Source organism: Molossus molossus, unplaced genomic scaffold (genome assembly GCF_014108415.1).
Source record: "Molossus molossus isolate mMolMol1 unplaced genomic scaffold, mMolMol1.p scaffold_m16_p_20, whole genome shotgun sequence".
Lineage (NCBI taxonomy): Eukaryota > Metazoa > Chordata > Mammalia > Chiroptera > Molossidae > Molossus > Molossus molossus.
In genome coordinates, this window is record NW_023425356.1 from 53,985,417 (window position 1) to 54,006,420 (window position 21,004).

Below are 21,004 nucleotides of genomic sequence, written 5' to 3' on the forward strand. Positions count from 1 at the left end.
GCCAAGAAGAGGCAGGATACAGAAAATCAACACCAGGCAAACGGAGAGGCCTGGGTCGTGGGAGCAGAGAGGGGCGTTGTGGGTGATGCCTGGTTTGGAGTGGAGACGAGGCGCTCAGACTGGAAATTGCTGGGTTTGAGGGATGACACCGGGCAGCAGCCCCTGAGCCACCAGGGGACCTGGTGAGCCACCACCACTGCCTTGCTGGGCTCCGGTCCCGACCCCTCACACCTGTGCAGCTGACAGGGGTGGAGACACTCGGTGGAGACGGGCGTGTTAACATCAGCGGGGCTGACAACACCCGATGCCAGGGAGCTCTACACCCTGAATTCCCGCCACTGAAGATCGGAGCTTTAGGCCTTTGTCTTGGGTTTTGTCTTGGGGAAGATAAGACCTTAAAGCCGGGGTCACAGACTTCCTGCCTTCAGAGGCCTGGCGTTACCAAGGACGATGTCATGTGGAGGGGTGAGGGCCGGGCACAGGGAGTGAGAGCCTCCCCGATGACGTTAGAAATCAGAAACTAAACTGGCTGTGCTGGCCGAGCCAATACGCCTGCAGCCAAGCGGCTCACAACCCGGCCCAAGCAGCCCGTCGGGCAGGGGAGGCCTGTCAGCAGGAGCTGAACCTCTGGGGCGCCGCCCGGTCTCAGCCACGCTGCTGTTTCAGGTCTTTCTCTCCCCGGGTGGGAGCTGGGCTCTCGGGGCACAGAGCTGGGGTGAGGGGACCCTGGGTTTTCACTCAGGACTCGGTGTCGGACCAGGGATTGCCCTGGACGGTGCCGTCTGTCCGCCCAGAGAGGCCCACCCCTGACCCTCCCCACTCAGGCCGATCTCCCGGGAGCGGCCCAGCCCAGCCTCCGAGGGCACCTCTGAGCTGCTCAGGCCTCAGAATGTTACCTCGTTCAAGTTTCGCCCCTGGAACAAAGCAAACCCACAGAAAGGAAAAATGTGTTCACCTAAATCACCGGGAACAGAATCGAGCATGATCACTTCCTTTTTTAGATAAGGAAACTGAGGCACAGGGACTCTACTACCAAGTCAGAAGCTGGGACAAAATGGTTACTATCTTACCACTCATTCAACTGTCAAAAAGATTTGGTGACAGGACAGGAATGTGTATACATCCCCCAATCTCCACAACCACGGAGCCATCTTAGAAAACTGAGGTGTAGAGGAGAAACACTCGTCTAAGGTCACCCCCGACGAGTCAGGATGAGAGCCCGCCTGTCGTTCCGAAGGCCCACAAAGCCCAGGGCAGAACCTTCTCCTGTTCCAAGTAACCTTCCCCTTGCATCAGCGCCCCGATGCTAAATCCGACCGACCGTGATGAAGCTTCTGTGATCTTTGGACGCCCATTACTTTGAGCCTTGGAAGCGGGGGTCGGGCTTCATGCCTATGAAGGTCACGGAAGAAGGTCCGGTCAGCACACAGCTTGTGAGGTCCCCGAGTTGCAACGGAGAGGGAGGCTCCCAGAAGTTAGGTGGCGCACCCACGTTCAGTAAGTATGGCCAGTCCCACAGCCTGTCTGTCTGGTCCCAACGCCTGGGCTCCGCCATGGCTCCAGGCTGCCTGATGAGGCTAAAATTAAATGACATCGTCAACTAATAGTGCTTGGCGCCGATTCAGTGCCAACAGGAACCCCCAGTTTGGAGAGCTGTGAAGAAGGAGACTATTCTGTGCAAACAGCTCCGTAGTGATGCAGCATGATGTGGGACAGTATGGCTGGGAGGCCGCCCTGAGCCAGGGCCCTCTCGGCTGGGAGCTCTGTTCTGCAGTCGTCCGCTCCCCTGTCCTCCCCTCTGCCCCCCTCCAGTGAGCCATCTGTAACTGCTCAGCTCCAGCAGGGGAGGCAGCCCTGGGGGGAAGGGGAAGTGTACCTGGGAGCCAGGACAGCTGACTTACAGAGACAGAAATCTCTGCCTTTGGTCCCTAATTGGTTTGTCCTCATGCAAACGAGGACTGTAAATCCTGGCCGTTTGGTTGGTCCATAAAGGCACTGTCCTAATTGGTGAGGATAGAGCCACTCTGATTGGTCAGTGAAGATGCTGATGGAGCTCTATCTGCATAAATGGGGAAAGCCTCAATCCTATTGGTTGAAATGCAGTTGCAGGAACTCCTCTCCCAGGGCTGGCTCAGAGGACAGGGTGAAGAGCCACCACTCTGTTGCCACAGGAGTCCTTGGGGGACGCACAGGGTGCGGCGCGGCGGGTTAAAGTGGGGTTGCAGTTGTGAGTACGCCAAACACAGCGTCTATTCTCGTACTCTTACTTATTAATTGTTAATCAGTGTGTTATTTTCCACATGAACAACTGTAAACCCGCTTGCCCCACCCTGTGCTTTAAAAAAAAAGTTTGTTTCCCCGTATTGATTTTATTTTATTTTTTATTTTTATTTTTTTTTATCCTCACCCGAGGATATTTTTCCATTTTTTGTACAGATAGAGTGGGAGGGAGAGAGAGGAAGGGAGAGAGAGAGAGAAACATCGACGTGAAGGGACACATCGAGTGGCTGCCACCCGCACGACCAACCAGGGCCGGGGACAAACTGCAACCGAGGTACGTGCCCTTAGCGGGAACCGAACCCGGGTCTCTCCGGACCGCAGGCCGACGCTCTAACCGCTGAGCCACACTGGCCAGGGCTCCCCGTACTGATTTTAGAGAGAGAGAGGGAGGAAGAGGAAGAGAGAAACAGAAACATCGATGAGAGAGAACATCGTTGGCCGCCTCCTGCACGCCCCCCATTGGGGATCGGGCCCCCGAGGTGGACATGTGTCCTGACCAGGAATCGAACTGGCGACCTCTTGGTGCAGGGTCGGTGCTCAACCACTGAGCCCCACCGGCAGACACCGCTCTGTATTTCTGCAGGTCTACAGAGATCACTCCCTGTGAAACCCTGACCTTCAGCTGGAAGTGGGGAGTCTCCCTTTCAGCCCCGGGGAGGTGCTGTGCTCACCGCCCCTGGAAGAAGGGCCATCTTGTCTTCCCATTAAATACCCGGCAGCCTCCTACTCAGCCAGCATTGTCTGCTGAGCTGCACTGGAAACGGTGTTTCACAGATGTCCGGCCGTCGAGTTCCAGAGACGATTTCATAGCTTACGTGGGGGCGGTATGTGTATGGCATTTCCACAAGTCCAGACACCCAGATCTTGAACTTTTGTCCATAAGCTGGGATAAAATAAAACAGAGAAGAGTAGTAAAGCATTAATGAGGGCTGTTACTACAGGTCTGTCGACGAGGATCATTTATTTCGCCACGTCCCGTCGGAGTGCACGATCACAAGCCTGTTCTTTAGCCCTAGAGAAGGTGTCTGCACCTCTCGGGGACGCATAGTGATTCCTCTCCCATCTTTGAAGGGGGCCGGCTCAGCTCAGTGTCTCCGGGGTGACAGTTGTCCCCGAAGGCAGGGCGCCGTTCCTTCAAGTCACAGGTTTGTAAAAAGACACGCGGGTGAAGGGCCGCGGAACCATCCCGCAGCGTGGGCGGTGGGCGCCTTCTCGAGGGCCAGCTGGTGACAGAGACCCTGAGACGTGCCACCCACTGGGAGACGGTAAGATGTTCCCCGTGACAGCCTGTGGTTCTGGGGAGCAGCTCCCCAGCCGGCGCCCGGAGTGTGAGACGTCCCCCACAGAGCCTGTCTCCGGCAGGGTGTTAGCTCAGCCGCTGTCCTCCGGGTGGGTGTTCCCCGACTCGGACCTGCACCCGAGCAAACCTCCCGGCAGCGCCAAGTTTAAAGCTGCGAGTCGGGTCGGGGGAGACGCGGGGAGCAGAGGCCCCTCCCCCCCAGGTCAGCGCCCAGCGCTCCGCCTGCCTCCCGGGCTCCCCTCCGGCCCCGGGGCACCGGGGACCCCAAACCCCAGAGACCACGTCAGGTTTTCCTCTCCCTCCCTCATTCTCGGTCAGATGAAGGACAGGGCCGCCCATCCGACGCCACCCCGGGGGCCAGCGCCCGAGCCCGGCGGGGCGGGTCAGGGGCGCCCGGGGCCTCTGGGCCCTCCTCCCCCTCCCGCTGCCCCTCCTCCTCCTTCCCTCCTCCGGGCTGTCACTGGCTGCACCTCCGAGGCCCGCACAATAGAGGCTCCGCCCTCCCTCCGCGAGCTCTTCGCGGCGTCCGCCCAGCAGTCGGCGCCGGTCCGTGCGCCCCAGGCTCCCGGCCACCCGCCCCGGGCGACCCAGGCTCCCCACTGCTGCCCGGTGCGCACCGCCCGCTCCTGCCCGGACCCCACCCTCCCACCTGAGGCCGCCGGGCCACCTCCTCCTTCCTGCGCCCCGCTCGCCGCCGGCCCAGGGTGCGGGCTGCTGCGCCGGCAGGGAGATGACCAGGGTCGCAGAGGCGCACCCGCCACGCGCGCTCGGCTGCGCCCAGCTGGAGCAGGCGCTCTGAGCCGCCCCCCTCGGACTCCGCCGAAATACCCTCTCGCCTCAGTCACTGCCGGACCGACCGACCCCAGACGTCCCCCGGGGGCCCCCTGTCGCGCCCTCATGGCCAAGCCTGTGCTGTTGGTTCTCTGCCTGGCTCTGGGTGTGGCTCCCGGCTGCGTGGTCAGCGGTCCCCCCGCAGGCACCAGCGAGCCCCCGAGCGCACAGACCGCGGCGCCCCCCGAGCCCGAGACCCTGCAGAATGAGGCGGACAACCAGGAGAACATCTTGTCTCAGGTGGGTGCGCGCCCCTGCCACCTGCCCGCCCTGGTGAGCCAGGAGCCAGGACGTGGTCCCTGCTGAAGGGCGGTTGCTTCTCACTGACCAGAATATTTTCTTAGGGGAAGGACCCCCCTCAGGGTCATGGGGTCTTTCAAGGTGATGGAAGGGGGGGAGGGGGCAAAGGAGAAGGAAGGGAAAACCTTTTGGTTCAGGGTTGGGGAAAGGGGCCACCTCCGGTCTGCATGGCTGTTTGTCCCAACAGGAATGTGGACAGGCGGGTGGTGGGACCCCCGGGGAGACGTTTCACTGCAGGAGTGAGACCCCCAGCAGAAGACGGGGTGTGTGTGGGCAGAGAGCAACATGTGTGATGAATGTGAGGTCCCCCAACACAGAGGGACTGATGACAACCCCTGATGGGGGAGGTAGGGTGGAAATGCAGACCCCCCCCCAGGGTGGCAGACGGGGGGCAGGGGAGGGTGTCGAGGGACAGCGATGGCTCTGTATGCTGTCCCTTTGCAAAGAACTTCCCTTGTCTTATAACTCAGTCCTCACACACCCTGTTCCTCGCCCCAGTAAGGACTGTCAGGCTCGGAGCGGTTAGAGCTGGGGGTGCAGAGCCCAGGTCTCCCACCATCCTGGCCCCGACCCCTTGCCTGTCAGGGACTGCTCTCGGCTTCTACTTCATGCCCCCAGAGCCGGCCGCTGACGTGTGATGAGTGTCACTACCTAAGGGGGGGGGGGCTGAGAGAGGACCTGGAGGAGGTCGCTGCCCCCCAACCCCCACAGCCCTGGCACTGGGGCTCTCAAACACCCATCTCCTGGGCCTTCCTTCATAGTTATGCGAACATATGCCCCAGACCCACCCACAACCTCGCACTGACCCCTAAATAGAACAGACAGAAACGCCGGACACTGGAGTTCTGCAGGGCCACCAGCAAAGCCTTCCGAAAGCCGAGCCTCTGGCAGGAGGGGCTCTGGGGGTGCCTGGTGCAGGTGAGGGAGACGCTGAGCAGAGTTCAGACGGACTGTCAGCCCGGCCACGTCAGTCCCCCTGAACTTCACCGCCTTCCTCCGCTGAGCCACTCCGTTCGACAACAGCCCTGAAAACATGTAATAGTGGTAGGAGAAACCCCACCTTCGCAAGACAAACACGACAGGCCTTGCTCCCCCAGCCAGCATCCCAGGAACGTCTCCCCCCAAACAAGCTCCCGGCCAGCCGGTCGGGTCATGAGTCAGATGAAAGGAACCCGTCTCCGTGCCTCGAAAGGGAGCCTGGCTCGAGGGGTGCAGGGCCTGCTGGAGACGCTGCAAGGAGCCTGCCCCCTACTCGTGCCCAGGGTGGCTCCCGCGGCCGGCCGCTGTGGCACGGCCCTGCCTGGGGAGGCGGCGGGGCCAGGGCTCTGAGGAAACGCTTCGCCTCGAAGAAGCTGCCAGTTTGCATTCCCAGCTTTGGCCTGGAGTTTGGGTTCAGAAGATGCTGCAGGAGCCAAACAAATCCTTAAGCTGAGTAATCCTCACCGACTTCTCCGCCCAGCTCCCTTCCTCCAAATCTAGCCCATCCTTTGAGGCCCAGTCAGACGCCACCTCCTCTGAGAAGTCTTCCTGGTGCTGGCCGTGCACGGTGGCCCTGGTGGAGCCCCCTGCACGGGGCACGCAGGGACCCATCTCTGCTTCTGTGACTGTCCCTCGCCCTCCTGGGCGGGGGCCCTCAGCGCTGGCCCTTCACCTGGCCCACCTCTGCCCCCTGGGCTCCCAGCGCGGCCCCAGGAGGCGCTGGGCGTGGAGGGTGATCGGGGTGGGAAGAGCGGCCTCCAGATCGGAGTCTCAGCAGGCGGCCCTCCGTCAGCCCCTCCTTCCCTTCGTTCATCTAAACCTGGGCGCCGCTTGGGCAAAGACCGCTGGGAGCATGAGGGGCTCGTTGGCTTTTACCTTAAATGCTGAAGGCTGAGGCCCTGAGACACCCACAGCTCCCGGAGCGAGGAGGAAGCTGACGCGGGGCCTTCGAACAGCTGTCCCGGGTGGCAGATGGCGTGCGGACGCTTCTCGCCCAGCAGCGCTGCCGAGGCCTCTGGCTGAGTGGGCAGAGAGCCTGCTTCCGCCCGTCTGCATGCCTCACCGTCCTCACTGTCCTCTCCGTGTGTCTGTCCGTCTAGCTGCTGGGGGACTACGACAAGGTCAAGGCCGTGTCCGAGGGCTCCGACTGCCAGTGCAAGTGTGTGGTGCGGCCTCTGGGCCAAGACGCCTGCCAGCGGGTCAACGCGGGGACCCCCAGGAAGGAGGACTTCTACACCGTGGAGACCATCACCTCCGGCTCCCCCTGCAAGTGTGCCTGCGTCGCGCCGCCCTCCGCCCTCAACCCCTGCGAGGGCGACTTCCGGCTCCAGAAGCTCCGGGAGGCCGACAGCAGGGACTTGAAGGTGGGGCCCGGTGGGGTGATGCCGCGGGTGAGGGGGCCCGAGGGGCCCTGGAGCCCGACAAGCCAGGGGACTGCGTCAGCTCTTAACAGACGGGCCCATTCGGCCCGATGTCCCAGGGAGATGCCGGGACCAGTGGGCCCTTGTCTCCAATGGAGCCGGGCAGCCGGGCCTGTGGCAGCTGCCAGGCCCAGCAGCCAGAAGAACTTGGTGCCCTTCCCCACGAGCACGGCCATGACTGTCACCAGCATGCACCCCAAAGGCGGGGGACGCACACAGTCTCATGCAAGGGCTGGGTGACCCCAGGAAGGCGCGGCCTGGGGCCAGTCCTCCGCCGTGGTCCTGCGATGCTGGCGCACGGGGTGGGGGGCTCTGCTGGTCCTCGAAGTCCCTTCCCTCGCAGCAGGGGCAGTGGGAGGAGCTTGGTTGGGAGTCAGACCGATGGGCTCGGATAGATCCTTGTTCCCCCCCCACTGCCTCATCCGACTCACGTTATCGACTTGTCTGCCTGAGTCCCCTTGAACGAGAAGGGGGATAACATCCTCCTCCTTGGGGGGCTGTTCTGAGCCTTGATGAGACGACAGCCATCGATCACGTTGTCGGTGCAACGTAGACAGGCGCTGTGTTCAGGAACAACCCTGTCAAGTGCCGCTGGCCGCTGGCCGCTGGCGGGCAGAGTGCTGTCCAGCCGGACAGGGGTGACCCGGATCCGGCCACAGCCCCGGCTGCAGCCCCGCCCTGAAACCAGCTTCTGAACCTGCAGTCGCGAGGTGCAGGGCAGGACGCGGGGGCTCCTGGGCAGGCAGGCAGAACCTCCTAGTGGGGACCAGAAAACCATCCGTACGTGAGAGCCAGACACCCCTCCCTCCACGGCCTCACGTGGGGTTCAGCTGCTGCGCCTGGAGGGGGGAAGAACCTCCCAAACATGGGTGTCATACACTGGTTCCTCGTCAGTCTCCAGGTGGGGGGCTGGGCGGGGGCAGAGGTGGAGCGTGTGTCCAGCCACCTGTTCTGAGGGGCCCTTGGCAGGAGGCTCGGGAAGCCGCCACCCTCTGCCCCACAAGCCCGGACACGCCAGGGTCTCTGCACTGGCAGAAAGGGCCCTGGGTGCCCGTGGCCGCTTGCCCCTCAGAGAGGGGGCACAGGGTCTTTCAGGCTAGGGTCAGGGTAGCTCTCGGTGCCAAGGGAAAGCGTAGCGTCTCCGGGCCCTCAGTAGACCGTGAAGGTGAGTGTCAGGCGCGTACCCTCCAGTCCACCTGAGTATTCACAGGGCACCGGCCGTGGACACCTGGGAGCCCCCAGCCTCGTAGGAAAGACAGACGGGCCTGCGACAGACAGATTCATCGAGAGGAGGATTCTTCTGGTGGGGTTCATCCATTGGCTCACCCGATTCCCGTGGGCGGGCGCCCACACCTTTCCGCTGGCCGACGTGGCGGCCCACGCAGATGCCAGCCTCCGAGGGGGCTCCCTGCTGAGACTGACCCCGCCCTTGTCCGCAGCTGGCCACCATCATCGACATGCTGGAGGGGGCTTTCTACGGCCTGGACCTCCTGAAGCTACACTCGGTCACCACCAAGCTGCTGGGGCGCGTGGACAGGCTGGAGGAGGTAAGGCGGGCGCTGGGTCCCCACGTCCTTCTGATCAAGCCCCACAGTGCATCAGACTTCCCGCCGTGTGTTCTCGGCAGGCTCTGACCCTGACGTAACCCACTCCGCTCTGGAAAGAAAAAACTGTTTGTGAAACACCCAAAACCGTGCCAACTTAGTGGCCGAGAGAATCAGTGAAATAGAGTATAAACACCTTCTTTTCACACCAAGACCCAGTGTGGCAGCAGCCAAGGGCTGGGTCTCCCTGATGTGGACAGTCACCCAGAGGCCTGGGCTTTTCCAGGGCCCCTGGTCTGAGTGCCCCCGTCCCCCAGATCTCGGCCGACACCTGACCGGGCTGGATGCTCCGCAGCTGTTTCCTTGGGGAGCGGTGGCCCTTGGCGGGCGGCTGTCTCTGTCAGCTGGTCAGACGGATTGTCCTGCCTGTCCGGCAGTCTGAGCACCAGCTGTGTCGGGCTGGAGACAGCTGTCAGCTGGGGTGGCTGTCCCCGGCCACCTGGTTCCGGTCACGTCCTGGAGGGCTCAGAGCGGTGAAGGGCAGGCTGAGCTCCCCTCCCACTGGGGTCGTGACCCCACACCTGCTCCCGCCACTCCCACGAGGGGGCCTGTTCCCTTTGCCTGAAGCCTGGGCACATCCCACCACCTGCCCATGGGCCAGGCGGCCCCGGGTGCGGAGCCCATGCCCTGCATGGCCCAGCTGCCATCCAGCTCGTCTCCCTGAGTGTGGGTCCCCACCCTCCTCCCTGCCCCTGAGGCCCCTCCTGCTCTGCCGCGCCCACGGGTGCCAGGCCTGGGGAGGGAGGCAGGTACCAGAGAGGCCCCCCTGCCGTGTGGTTACGCAGCCGGGCGTGCTTGTGGTGTGGGCGCCACCTCCGTCTCCACATCCCGCCCCTGTTCCGGCCTAGAGCTGCCCACGTCCGCAGCCTTTCCTCTGCCCCAGGTCCCAGCGTGGTCGGCTCAGCCTCGGCCAGGCTCCCGCGCACCTGTGCAGCCGCTGGGCCCAGACACAGTCTGTCCCGGGAGCAGCTCCCCCGCCTCACCAGCCCCCAGCCCCTCTCGTGTGCACACCCGTCCTGCTGGCTCGTTCAGGCTGTGCTCTGACCAGCTCGCTGCCCTGTGCCCACTGTACTCCAGGCCCACCTGCGTGGTGCCCCTTGCCCGGCAGCCCTGCCCAGTGCTCATGCGTCCTCCCTTCCGGGTATGGTCAGGGAGCCAGGTGGTACTGACCAGTGTTTCCGGCCACGGGGCTGCTGGAGCCAGGCTGTCGGAGATGCGGCCTGGGGCCCGGGACCTGGGCCCGTTGCTCCTTGGCCCCGTCCCAGCCCCGCTGGCCGGTCCCTGCACTCTGAGCGGACGGCCACACCAGCTGCCGCCTGCTTGTCTTCAGAGCCCAGCAACGAGCCCCCTTTTTACGTTGTTTCTCCTCTCAGGAAGTTTCCAAAAACCTCACCAAGGAAAACGAGCAAATCAAGGAGGACGTGGCAGGGATTCGAGCCGAGATGAACAAGCAGCACAAAGAGAACTGCTCTCGGAACCCCGAGTGCAGCCTGCCCGACGTGAGCGCCACCCTGCAGAGGGACGCAGCGGCCGCCTACGCCCACCCCGAGGTAGGCCAGCCCGAGCGCGGCGCCGCCCGCCCAGCCGTCCACTGGACCCTCTCCCGGCGGGCCGGTGGGGTGGGGGCCCATCTCACTCAACACGAGGCCCGAGAGGACTCAGCTGGGTAGCGGTCAGCGGAGGCCAGAATCTCACTGCGCGGGTGAGGCAGACAGGACAGGCCGCGGTTGCTCAGGGAAGAGGCGGCAGGGCCTCGACCCTCGTCTCTGCCCACCCAGCTGTGCCCCCGCCCGATGTCACCGTCTGACTGTGAGCGACACCCACAGACCCGCCAGCTTCAGCGCCTCCCCTCTGTTCTGGCTCCAGTTACAGGTCACGTTTATGTGCTGGTGGCCACATGTCACTGTTAACGTGTCGGGTATCCCCTAAACGGATGCCCAGGAAACGGGCCTTAATCTGGGAGCTGACCCGAGAGAGTGGCGGGTAGAGGGCAGGACAGCACCAGGCAGGACAGCAGGGCGGCGAGTGGGAGGTGCCTGGGCCCACTCCCCAGGGGCATCGGTCAGGGGTGGACGGCAGAGCGTGACCGTACCCGGAGGGGCCTTCCGCCAGGGGCAGTCAGGCAGGGAGAGGGTGGGCAGGGTCTGGGGCTGTTGCCACAGGACACTGCTGCCTGGGTCACTGGGCTCTGGGGTCCGTGGGAAGTGAGCCCGGCCGTGTGCCTGGAACTCCCGAGCAGACCGCTGGTCCAGGGACAGCGCCGCGGTGTGGGGAGCCAGGCAGGTGTGCTCTGGGGGCAGACAGCAGGCGGGGCCGCCCTGAGAAAGGCTCGGCGCCAGCCCCCTGCCTGTGTGACTCAGAACAAAGCCAGTTCCAAACCAGAGAGTAAGTACAAGGAAGGCCTCTAGCTGCCTGGCTTTGCCCGTGATGACTACTTGGATGCTTTTGGGAAATATCATATTCCTTCGAGAATGATATTCGTTCCCATTTCGGGACATCCCTGTGTGCTTGCTACGGGGGGGACGCTCCTCGTCCACTTGGTGGGCCACCCCAAGCAGGCCTGAGCTCCCAGCCTCAGAGCCAAGGACGTCCGGGCTGGAGAGGGACCTGGAGGTGCCCGTCTGGGCCCGTGGGCGCAGGCTGCCCCAGGTGGCCAGGCTGAGAGTCGCCCGTTGTCTCGATGACACATGCTGTGGTGGGTTCAGGAACCCGCTCAGATTTCCTGAGGGCAAACAGCAAACCAGATCAAACACCCCGACGTCTCCTTGCTCAGCAGAGCCCTGTCCCCTCCGAGGCCCGGTCCTCATGCTGCTGCATCAGCACAATCCACCCAAACCAGGCGGCGGGGACCGAGCCCGGCCCAGGGAGCGCCGAGGGCCTGAGGCCGGCTCTTCCTCCGTGTCACCCCCGTCCCTGCCGCTGGGTTGAGCTGGTACCTTCGGGGTTCTTGCAGACAATGTCACAGTTTCTCAGAATGGTGGCTGACAATTCTGGGGGCCTCTTTCCAAGAATATTCTCTCCTGGAGGGCTGGCAGCGGCTCCGGACACAGGCTGGGAGAGGGGACGGCCAGACGCCAGGGCTTGAAGTCACACGAGTGTCTTGGATTAACAGAGAGAGGGGATCAGAGCTTGGTGGGGCCGCTGTGCCCCGAGCAGCCTGTGGCCAGGAACCCGGGGAAATGACACGTTCTCTGGCTGGGCCGATTGGAGGCCTTGCTCCATCCCCTTGGCTCCCAGGCGGAGCCACAGCCCCGCCCATCCCCGAGAGCCAGAATTAAAGACAGCTTCTGGGGTTTGCCACGGGGCAGTGACAGCCGGCTTCAGCAATGCAGGGGGGCACCGGGGCCCGGCAATTAGGTGGCCCGGCGCCTCTCTGCCTCCCAGCAGCTCTGTCCGGTGGGAAACGAGGGGTCCCCCAGCCTGCTGGGCACTAGCCAGACCGCGGCCCTGGGGGCCAGGGGACATGGACAAGGTTCTCGGGGCACACGAGTTAGTCCTGCGGTCACAGCCGTGGGCCCCGTGGGGAGGGGCTCAGGCCCTGAGGGCGGGCAGCCCTGGGCATGCGGAGCAGCCAGTGACGGAGCACGTGCCCCTCTGAGCGCCAGTTCACGGCCATCCCACCAGACGGCCCCGCGGCTCCGAGCCTCCCTCCTTACCTGCCGCTGATGGCATCACCTGCCCCGCGGGGAGGGGCGAAAAGTAGCACGAAAGGACGTGTGTGACCTTAGCAGGCGTTCCCTGAATGCATCTCTGGGACCTCTCATCCAGGTCACCTCCAGGCCAGGGTGGGGGCGGGGGCGGGGCGGGTGCCCGGCACGTAGGCCGGGTCCCTCCGGGCGCCTCTCAGCCCGGGGCCCCGCCTCCCAGGACTCAGTCTCCACTGCAGGCCGGGCGCCAGGCAGGCGTGTCCGCTGCGCCATCTGGGTAATCTCTCGTCACGGGAGCCCGGCGCAGACCCGGGTGTGGCTGAGAGTAAGGACTCCACGTTCTCTCCAGGCCCGATTCTAAAGGTCACTGCGTCCCCCCTGCTCCTCCCTGCGCAGTGACACCGGGGGGGCCCTGCCAGTGACCCTCCGTGACCCGCAGGCCTGCCCGCCGCTCGGGGCTCGGGGCTTTGTCTCCGTGGCTCTGCGTCTGGGGGACTCACCGCGGTCTAGCGACAGGCAGGCAGGGAGTGTGCACCTCCCCTCTTGAGAGCCCCCCGTGGCTGCAGTGGCTGAGAGCCGGCTGGGCCACACCCCCAGGTCCCACCACCTCCTGGATGGGGCCACCACCCTCAGGAGCTGGACCCGGGGCCCTGACTTGGGGCTCACACTGTGCCTCCGCGTCCTCGTCTGTAAGAGGCGACGGACGGCTCCTTCCTCAGAGGGGCCATCTGGAGACAGAACCGGTTGCGTATGCAAAGCACATGGACAGACCTGTGGGGTGAGCCCCTGTCGTCGGTGTGGCCGGGGCTCCAGCACCTTCTCACCTGGCCCGTGACCCGGCCCCCTGTGACCCTTCTGAGCCTGACCCGAACCCCTGTGACCCCCGACCCTCACCCATGACCCGGAATCCTGTGACCCTTCTGACCTGTGACCTGGGCTCCTGTGACCCCTTTGAGCCTGACCCGTGACCCTGCCCCCTCTGACCCTGATCCATGACCCGGCCCTGCTCTGACCCCCCCGACCCCGACCTGTGACCTGGCCCCTCTGTCCCCGTGACCCTGACCCGTGACCTGGCCCCTCTGTGTCCCCGTGACCCTGACCTGTGACCTGGCCCCTCTGTGTCCCCGTGACCCTGACCTGTGACCTGGCCCCTCTGTCCCCGTGACCCTGACCCGTGACCTGGCCCCTCTGTGTCCCCGTGACCCTGACCTGTGACCTGGCCCCTCTGTGTCCCCGTGACCCTGACCTGTGACCTGGCCCCTCTCTGTCCCCGTGACCCTGACCTGTGACCTGGCCCCTCTGTCCCCCGAGGAGCAGTACGAAGAGAGGTTCCTGCAGGAAGAGACCGTGTCCCAGCACGTCAACTCCATCGAGCTCCTGCACACGCGGCCGCTGGCTCCGCCGGAGCTGGCGCGGCCCCTCCAGAGGCAGGTGCGGCTGCGGGGCCGGCCCGCCTCCAAGCCCACCGTCATCCGGGGCGTCACCTACTACAAAGCCAAGGACCCCGAGGAGGAGAACGACATAGAAGAGCAGCGTGAGTCGGGGCGCAGGCCCCTGGGCGGGGCTGGGAGGGAGCCACACGGGCGGCCGGCGGCCATGGGAAGTCCCTGCCCTCAGACCCCGGCTCCTCAGGCCCTGCCTCCCCGTGCCCAGGGCCGTGGGCAGGTCACCTGGCGCCCCTGGGCCTGCAGAGGCCTCGGGCGCACGAGGAATCCGAGGTGTGGAGGGCGGCTGGCTCCCTGCTCCCGCCTTCCTTCCAGGGCCTCGCGCCTCCTGGGCTGGGCACCCCTCCCTCCCTGCTCCCCGAATGACCCCGGCTTCCCTCACCTTTGTCCGGTTCCCGGACTCTGTGCTCCTCCCGTCCTGTGCTCTGCTCCCCAGCACCTGGAGGGTCGGCTCTGCTCACCCCTTCTGTTTGCTGCCTCTTTCATTGATTGGCAAGATTTCGGCGTTTCTGGGACAAGTGCTTGTCGGTCGCGGGAACGGCGACACGGCCCTGCCGTGGCTGCACCTGCAGTCCCTCAGGGCGCCTTGCGCAGCAGACGGGTGTGCTGCTCACACACCCCCCCCCGCTGTGGCCCCGCCTCTGTGCCCCCTCGAGATCTGCGCCTCACACACTACCCATTTCCCTCAGGAGGCAAACACGTCCACGCGCAGCCCCCACGACCGCTCCCACGCCCCTCTGCCCTCACCTCCTGTGCCCCCAACTTGACCCCCGCTTTGTCCACACCGGCCGCCATGCTGCCCTCAGCCTCACAGGCATGTTCCAGCCCCAGGGCCTTTGCACAGCTGCTGTTCCCCCAGACACCCTGCCCCGTAGCTGCTTGGCTTCTGCTCCCCTCCCCTCCCTGCCCAGCTCCCCGGACCCCCCTCCCTCACCGACTTCTCTCCACAGCGGCAGGTGCATGATCTGCGTCTGCTGCTAGGATGCCCCCCCGCCCCCCATGGCTCTGGGAGGCAAGGACCTTGCTGCTCACTGTTGTTTATGCTCCATGAATTCCGGCCGCATGGCTGGACGGCGGCGCCCGAGTTCCTCCCAGGACTGTCTGGTGGCCCGAGTCTGCACCACCTTCGCCCCGCGTCCCCTCCACCTCTTCCTGGGGCTCTATCCCTCAGCCAGGGTGCCATTCTGGGGAAAGAAACCCTCTTTTCGACCTGCCCCGTGCTGTCCGCCCTGGGTCCCCCACGGCGTCTTCCCCGAGCCCACGTGAACTGTTTGTTTCCCAGAAGACGAGTTTTTTAGCGGCGACAACGGTGTGGACTTGCTCATTGAGGACCAGCTGCTGAGACACGAGGACCTGCTGACAGCTGCACCCCGCAGGCCGGCAGCCCCCCGTCACGCTGCTGCTGTGACCCCAGCCTTGTCTTCCGCAAGGCCCCCGGCCTCCACCTTGGCGCCCCGAGTCCCGGGCCCTACTGTCTCGGCCTCGGCGGAACCCACGTCCACACCCCTGCCGGCCACGCCCGTGTCTCCAGACGCCCCAGGGGAGGCAGTCCTCACGCCGTCCAGTCGGGCACCGGCCACCACCGTGGCCCACACGGCCACCCAGCCCCCTCCGGCCCCAGCTTCTCTGCCCGTAGCTCCTGGGGACACATTTCTGGAGACCACACAAGTGGCCCCGGTGCCTCCCACCGTGGTCGGGACAGACTCCCCGGGGCGGGACGCCATCGCTGGGCAGGGCACAGCCCCTGCCAGCCCCACCCTGCACCCCGAAGGGGAAGATGACATCCGGAATGTCATAGGTGAGTCCGCTCTTCCCGGCCTGGTCTCCGTCAGCCCAGGGGAAGGCCGAGCTGGGCATCGGCAGGAGCCCGTGGGCAGGCTGCTCCCAGACAGGGCAGTGGGGTCACCACTGGGGGGCGGCTCTAATCCGGGTGCGGTCCCATGGGGACCAGCAGAGCCAGAGCTCCGGCTTCGTGGGTCTTATGGACCTTTGTCGGCGCTGCCTGGGGGCAGGGTTCCGTGGGTCTCGGATGAAGTTGGAAATTGGCAGTAAGTCGGTCAGGCTGTGGTCCAGCCGGTGCGTCCTGGGGGTGGCGACCCCAGATGATGGCGTGGGGGCAGAGGAGGGATGTGTCCCTTTCCTCTCCCTGCTGTGGGGACGGGGCAGCTGACCGCCGTGTGGGGCCGTTGCTCCGCGGACAGTCCGAAGCCGCCTCCTGCCCAACTTCTGTGAGTGTCCTGGCGCCTGAGGGCGGGTCCGCTCTCGGCTCTGGGCGGCCTCGGCCGTGCTCCTGGGTGTGGCCCCAACATGCACCGTCGGGGTTCTCAGAGCTGCGCCCCTCTAGCAGCCTGGCTGAGGCTGAGGCCAGCAGGAGGCGCTGGGTCCCAGCGGCCAGGGGCCGGGCAGGAGCCAGGGTGGGTACAGTCTGGCTGGTCAGCGTCCCGTTCACTGGGACAGCGTCACAGGCGAGGGCCTGGCTTCGGGACTGGCCCGTGGCCTCTCTGAGCCGGGGCCGCCGGCCGCGCCGGCTGCAGGGAGACAGGTGTGGACGCAGACGAGGCCTTGGACACGGGGCAGCGCTGTCTGTCCTCTGCGCGTGGGGCTTCCTTTCCAGAACCTTCCCTGCACACCCGAGGCAGACGCACAGGCTGCAGGTCCCGCCGTCAGTTCAGTGACAGTCATGTGGCCGGAGCGGACCGGCCACTGGTCAACTGCCCAGGTCTGGCAGTTCTGAGTTTGGGCGAGATGTGGCTGCTTTTAAAAGGAACGTCCCACCCAGTTTCCAAAGCCGAAGCTGTGATCTCCTGACACGCCGACCATCACCCTCGGGGGACTGTAAAACGCCAGGAAAATCCCAGAACACGCCAATTAGAACTGACTAATGGTCATTTGAACAAGCGTTTGCTGAGAGTGTAGCTCCGAGGGGGGCGCAGATGCCGTCGGGAGGGACCGGGCTCTCCGATGGCGGGACGGACCCCCGCCACATGCCGAGTGGACAGGCCCTGAGGGCACAGCTCCTAGTTGGGAAGGGCCGTGGGGGTGGGGAGGAGCACAGAGGTCGGTTGGCATGACGACAGCAGGTCGGTCGGCATGACGACAGGTCAGTGGGCATGACGACAGCAGGTCGGTCGGCATGACGACAGGTCAGTGGGCATGACGACAGCAGGTTGGTCGGCATGACGACGGCAGGTCGGTCGGCATGACGACAGGTCAGTGGGCATGACGACAGCAGGTTGGTCGGCATGACGACGGCAGGTCGGTCGGCATGACGACAGGTCAGTGGGCATGACGACGGCAGGTCGGTCGGCATGACGACAGGTTCAGTGGGCATGACGACAGCAGGTTGGTCGGCATGACGACGGCTGTGTCTCACTAAAGCTGGGAACACACCATGATCTGGGCGCCGAGTCCCCCGCAGAGCACCCACCTCACCCACAGACTGGGACGCTTTGGGAGTGGGGTGGCCGGGGATTCAGGGAGCCCTTCGTGAAGGTCGGGGAGCAGCTCTGCTCACTGTTGCCCATCTGGGCCCCAGCCCTGATGGCGGTTGGGGGGGCGTCCTCTGGTCCTGGCTCCCAGGGCCAGCGGACTATCGGCAGCCGGCCCACCGGCCTCTCCCACCGCCGTCCCGTGTCCTCCGGACCCACCGGTGCGGCCCGGTGAGCGCGTGCCCTCCGTCGGCCGCATGGTCTCGGTCATTCGGGGCCTTTCAGGCTTTCGACCTGGGTGGAGCCAGCCCAGTGTGTCCTGGGCACCGGGTCACTCCAGAGCCGCTCGCGATACGGCTGAGCTCCTGTCCCCGAGGCAGACCTGCCCCCAAAGGGAGAGGGCCCGGCGGCCCAGTAGGACAGGCTGAGGCTGGAGGACAGCTGTCCAGGCCTGGCAGGTGGCCTGGGGCAGACTGGTCTCTGGGCCCCAAACTGCCTGGGCCAAGCCCCTCGGCAGCTCGGTGGCTGGTGGACCATCACGCCAACCCCCCTCCCCCAGGAAGGTGCAAGGACACCCTGTCCACAATCACGGGGCCCACCACCCAGAACACCTACGGGCGGAACGAAGGGGCCTGGATGAAGGACCCCCTGGCCAACGATGAGCGGATCTACGTGACCAACTACTACTACGGCAACACCCTGGTGGAGTTCCGGAACCTGGAGAACTTCAAGCAGGGTACGTGCACGGTCCCCGCGGTCGTCCTCCCCTGACCTCCCTTCAGTCACGGCCGGTCCTGGGTTTGACCCTGGACGAGACGGGGGCGGGACCTTCCCTGGGAGCAGGGCGTCCTCAGCTCTGAGCTCCTTCCCGCCCAGCGACGGGGGACGGCCTGGAGTCGGGACCTTCCCGTGGCCCCGACCCGACAGCTGGCCCCCACGCCCACGTGGGCAGCACCTGGGGCCCTGAGGCCGTGCAGAGAGGGACAGCACTGGTGGCCTCTGTGGGACAGATGAGGCGGGGAAGGGGGGGCTGAGCGATTGCTGTAAAAGGCAGGAAGTGGGGGGACCAGGACAAACCGGGGCGCCAACCCTGCTCGACCCCGCCGTGTCCCCGCAGGCCGCTGGAGCAACTCCTACAAGCTGCCCTACAGCTGGGTGGGCACAGGCCACGTGGTGTACGGCGGCGCCTTCTACTACAGCCGCGCCTTCACCCGCAACCTCATCAAGTACGACCTGCGCCGCCGCTTCGTGGCCGCCTGGGCCATGCTGCACGACGCGGCCTACGAGGAGGCCACGCCCTGGAGCTGGCAGGGCCGCTCCGACGTGGACTTCGCCGTGGACGAGAACGGGCTGTGGCTCATCTACCCGGCCCTGGACGACGAGGGCTTCGGCCAGGAGGTGATCGTGCTGAGCAAGCTCAACGCCGCGGACCTGAGCACGCAGAAGGAGACCACGTGGCGCACCGGGCTGCGCCGGGACCTGTACGGCAACGGCTTCGTCATCTGCGGCGTGCTGTACGCCGTGGACAGCCACAACCAGCGCAACGCCAACATCTCCTACGCCTTCGACACGCACACCAACACGCAGATCGTGCCGCGGCTGCTGTTCGAGAACGAGTATTCCTACAGCACCCAGATAGACTACAACCCCAAGGACCGGCTGCTCTACGCCTGGGACAACGGCCACCAGGTCACCTACCGCGTCATCTTCGCCTACTGACCCCGGCCGGCCGGCGTGCCAGGGCCACGCACCTTGTGTGTGCATGTGAGTGCGTGTCCGTGTGTGTGCGTGTCCGTGTGTGTGTGTGTGCAGACCGGTAAGTGCTGTTTGGAAATCTATATTATTTTGTACAATGTGAAGCGACGACTTGGGTCTATTTTCTGTGTGGGTTGTAGATCGATCCACGCCTGAGTGTGCTGGCCTCATCCTCCACAGTCTATATTTTTGTGCAAATGAACTTCTCCTTGACCAGTGACCACCTTCCTCCAGCCCCCCAGCTCCCCGGCTCCCGGTCTGGACGGCGAGGCCTCCCGGGGGCCTGTGGCCAAGGCCCCGGAGCGGGAGAGGCGGCGGCAGGAAGGAAGTGCTAAGGGGCGGGAAAGTTATGCACCGGAGAAGTTTTAAAATCCCAGAAAATGCTTTTTTTAATAAAGAAGGAATTTTAAAGGAGCCCGTGTTTCTCTGTCGCGCTGATGTGTGTCCAGGGCTGGGCTCTGCCCGGGCAGGAGGCACCCAGGACACGGGAACCCGCGTCTCCGCCCTCCTCCAAGGGGCTGGGTGCTGGGTGGCCGTCCAGCTGAAGGGTGCGGCCTCGTCCCTGGAAGCCCAGGATCAGTCACCACAGGTCCTCCGTCCTCTCCTCACCCGGACACCCGTGCTCAGCCAGGCTCCCTTCCCTCCGAGGGGGCCTGTCCGGGACAGGACAGCGAGGCCACGGTGCCCCAGTGCCGCCGTCCCCCTCAGCACACAGACAGGCAGAGAGGGAGCCGGAGGCTGCGGAGGACGGCGTGGGGACGGACGAGCACATTGCATCAGCTCACGGTCCCGTCCCGTGTCCTGCACAGACCTCAGCTGCCTCCCCCGCTCCACTAACGGCCTGAGACAGGACGCATTTTCCCAAGTGCAGTTGAGACATGAGTCCCTGTGGGACAAGTTGTTTCTGTGCCAGCTGCCGGGACCTGGGCCAGGCGTGCCCCCCGCACAGGCCGCCCGCCCCAGGTGCCTCTCTGGTCCGTCTCCTGTTGCTGTCCTGGTGCGCCATGCTCCTGGCAGAGCACAGGTGAGCGGTTCCCTGTGGCTGCTCGGGGAGACGCTGGGACGTGAGCAAGGCCGTCCGCGAGGAGTGTCCCGCGGGAAGGCTGTCGTCTGTGAGCCAAGGGGACAGGACGTGGTGGCAGCTTCCCTGAGTTCTCTGCTTTGACGCTTCCCCAAAATCGTGTCTCGGACTTCCTGCACGGCAGGCACACCTGTGGTGCAACACAGCTGAGCGTGCGTGCGTGTGAGAGACAGAGACAGACAGGACCAGGGCGCCGGCTGGGCCGAGGCAGCCCGGGGTGTTCTCCGTGGCCTCCGCTGAGCTCTGGCAGGACAGCCTGGCAGCGGCACCAGGAACAGGCCGGGAAACTGGTGAGCTTCCCGGAGGCACAGAGCGGGGCCTGGAGGCCAGGCTGGGCTGGACAGAGCAGCGTCTGCCTGCTGCCCGCAGAACCCCGCTCCACCTCCAGCTCCCGGAGAAGCGGCCTTTCCCGCCTGCCAGAGGCTCTGAGCGCGCCAGGCGGGCAGGGGCGCCTGGGGCCTCTCCCGGGCTCGCCCAGAGGATACGCCGCCCGGCCCGCAGACAGAGGGACTGTCCACTCAAAGGCTGTCACTCTGCTTCTCGGTCCCTCGTCCCGCACGTGGCCCAGCACGGTGCTCGACTGTGCGAGGAGCCCCCATGAGCTCCCTGAGCCGGAGCACCCACAGCTGACCATCCCCGTGTCTCCCACAGGACAGCCTGTCTGTCCACTGAGCGCGGCTGCTCCGCGTCTGGCTGGCCAGGGGCCGAGGGCGCCGAGGTGTGTCCTGGCTGATGTGACACTGTGTCCCCCAGGGACTCTGCAGAAACACGTGTGCGGAAGCCTCGGGGCTGGTCAGGGCCCGGCTCAGACAGGCCGACCCGTGCTGACCTCCAGCGGCCACCACAGCCCGCAGGGGGTCACACGGGACTTCAAACCCCTCCGGTGCTCCGGGAGCCCGCCGGGCTCAGTGTTCCCGGCCCCCTCTGCCTGCAG

The 21,004-nt window shown here is 65.1% G+C and overlaps 1 protein-coding gene across 2 annotated transcripts; it reads left to right on the forward strand.

The window, feature by feature from the left end:
- The first annotated feature begins 4,357 nt into the window (after nt 1–4,357).
- On the forward strand, nt 4,358–19,177 carry OLFML2B (olfactomedin like 2B). Of its 2 annotated transcripts, none has more exons than XM_036272970.1 (8): nt 4,358–4,651; nt 6,790–7,053; nt 8,550–8,657; nt 10,088–10,264; nt 13,676–13,895; nt 15,089–15,604; nt 17,794–17,970; nt 18,352–19,177. In XM_036272970.1, exons 1-8 carry the CDS (start codon nt 4,478–4,480, stop codon nt 18,951–18,953), a joined length of 2,238 nt encoding a protein of 745 aa, XP_036128863.1. In that variant the 5' UTR covers nt 4,358–4,477; the 3' UTR covers nt 18,954–19,177. The 2 variants fall into 2 exon arrangements, with proteins under 2 accessions (XP_036128863.1, XP_036128864.1); XM_036272971.1 differs by having other exon boundaries at nt 13,679–13,895.
- The last annotated feature ends 1,827 nt before the right edge of the window (nt 19,178–21,004 follow it).